General features: G+C 34.5%; 1 protein-coding gene across 5 annotated transcripts in view; it reads left to right on the top strand.

Moving 5' to 3' along the window:
• The window catches only part of LOC111479588 (common plant regulatory factor 1-like), a 6,540-nt gene extending 4,580 nt beyond the window's left edge, over positions 1-1,960 (top strand). For all 5 annotated transcript variants that reach the window (XM_023124315.1, XM_023124314.1, XM_023124313.1 and 2 more), the window contains 4 exons: positions 559-797; positions 937-1,014; positions 1,123-1,248; positions 1,347-1,960. In XM_023124315.1, coding sequence (XP_022980083.1) covers positions 559-797; positions 937-1,014; positions 1,123-1,248; positions 1,347-1,559 — 656 coding nt within the window. In that variant the 3' untranslated portion in view covers positions 1,560-1,960. The remainder of the gene's footprint in view (positions 1-558; positions 798-936; positions 1,015-1,122; positions 1,249-1,346) is intronic.
• Positions 1,961-2,334: the final 374 nt, after the last annotated feature.

Raw genomic sequence — 2,334 nt, 5'->3', positions numbered from 1 at the left:
TTTTTTTTTTTTTTTTTTTTTTTTTTTTTTTTTTTTTTTTTTTTTTTTTTTTTTTTTTTTTTTTGTTTAACCAACATGAATACTCATTGTTTGTGATAATTTAATCTGTCCCTTTTGTTAGCTATGATGATGCACTATGTACATCTTAGAGATGTTAGTCTCGAATCTCTTCTGAATTATAGACTTGGGAGTTAATGAAGAACTTCACGTTAGTTAAAAAAAAAAAAATCGGAATCATTAAAGAGAGAGAGGATGCCTTATTGCTTTTGTGCATGGCCTACCCTTTGTTGACATGTAAGTTCTAAAGTCTACAATTCCCTTTAGTCAGGACTATCTTGGTTTGTTCCCATGACACCAAAAATAAAGCTTGTATGATGTTACGCTAACCTTAAAGTGCACTTCAAATTAATCACATACAGATTCATAATTTCTGAATAATCTGCTAATTTTCATGATTATGCCTAAGGAGTGGTGGACAATGTATCATTCGATTATAATCCTCGGATGCTTTATATTCATATGTATGAGGTCTTGATTTCCTCATTCTCTATATTTCAGGTAAGGATGCAAAAATTGAGCCACAGGCAAGTCCAGTTACTGCTGCTGAAATTAATGAAAGCTCTAGCAAGTTATTGGGCACAACCAAAGCAGCTGATGCGACTGGAAAACTTGGATCTGTGATTTCCCCTGGAATGTCTACAGCATTGGAACTGAGGAATCCTTCTAGTATAAATGCGATGACAAGTACGACTAGCATTCCACCTTGTTCAGTGTTGCCTTCTGAAGTCTGGCTCCAGGTTTACATTTGGAAATGCCTCTCTAATTATTCCATTACATTGGCATATGTTCCTGATAAAATTTGGGTCATTTAACTTTAGTTATGCATGGTCTCATTTGAACAGTGCTTAATTTTATGTCTTTTCATATTATTCCCAGAATGAAAAAGAACTAAAACGGGAAAGGAGAAAACAGTCAAATAGAGAATCCGCTAGGAGGTCAAGGTTGAGGAAGCAGGTAGAGTGGAACTTAAAAGAAACGTTTCATTTTCTAATATTCTCACTTTTTTTTCCTCCGCCTGTCATTTTATTTGAAGCTAATATAATTTATTGGTGTTGTCATCAGGCTGAGGCAGAAGAACTGGCTCATAAAGTTGATTCGCTGACAGCGGAGAATGCTGCTATTCGATCTGAAATAAAAAGATTGTCGGAGAACTCTGAGAAAATTAAGAAAGAAAACGCTACATTGATGGTGGGATGCCCTCTTTGATTGATGTACTCTTCAGTTTTTCCTCATCAGAAACAAATCTATAGAATTCTAACAAAATAAAACTGCCTCGAACTTGACAGATAAAGCTTAAAAGCGCTCAATCAGGACGATCCGAAGCTTTAGACGTGAATGAAAAGGGGATGCAACAGCCCGTAAGCACAGAAATCAAAGGACCTGTGAATAAAAGCATTAAAGAAGAGAGTAACATCTGCAAGAAAAACTCGAGTTCGGGTGCAAAACTGTGCCAGCTCTTGGACACGAGTTCAAGGGCGGATGCAGTCGCTGCTAGCTAAAAAGAACCAGTTTAGTTGCAGTTTCTTTTTTATGTGGTTTTGGCATATTACAAGCCCAAAATTACTGCTAACAAAAAAAAAAAAAAAAAAAAAAAAAAAAATTACAAAGAATGAGAACAGCTGAATAGGATGGTCTGTGAGGATGGGCAGACTCTAATTTTAATGGTTAGTTTCTGGAATAGTTTGTATTGTATTATTATGTGGTAACTATAAATGAATATTGGGGTCGGCAAGCAACTGCTATTGCAATGCAGTGAACAATTTGATGTAATCGTTAGGGATTAGAGATTTTAGCTTTAGATCTCTATGTGCACCTCGTGCAAGGTGATGTCATCAATTGCTGGGTTCAAGCTGAACCCATTTATGTATTGTCAATGAAAATTTCCATATTTTCTACCCTATTAGTTTCCTCCATGAATTTTGATGTTTTTATCCATTGATTAAACTTTCTTATAATAGATCTTTTGACTTATTGGACATTATTTAAAGATCACAAATCTATTCATGAAAGTTCATTATACAGTAAACACTAAATCCAATACTATATATAATTGGCTCTGAATTAGTTCGACCGATTATAACATATGTTCCAAAAATTAATGCAAACGTGAACCTAATTAAGTGGGTTAGCAAGTCTACTTAGTCTGGAGATTCTAGATTTAAATCATGCCAACGTGAACCTAATTAAGTGGGTTAGACAAGCCTACTTAGTCTGGAGATCCTAGAATTAAATCATCACCGCAATAATTATGAATTTTTTTTTTTTTTTTTTTTT

Source organism: Cucurbita maxima, unplaced genomic scaffold (assembly GCF_002738345.1).
Source record: "Cucurbita maxima cultivar Rimu unplaced genomic scaffold, Cmax_1.0 Cma_Scf00005, whole genome shotgun sequence".
In the NCBI taxonomy this organism is placed as follows: Eukaryota; Viridiplantae; Streptophyta; class Magnoliopsida; order Cucurbitales; family Cucurbitaceae; genus Cucurbita; species Cucurbita maxima.
Note: the sequence above shows the minus strand (reverse complement) of the source record. Positions and strands in the feature narration are given on the sequence as shown.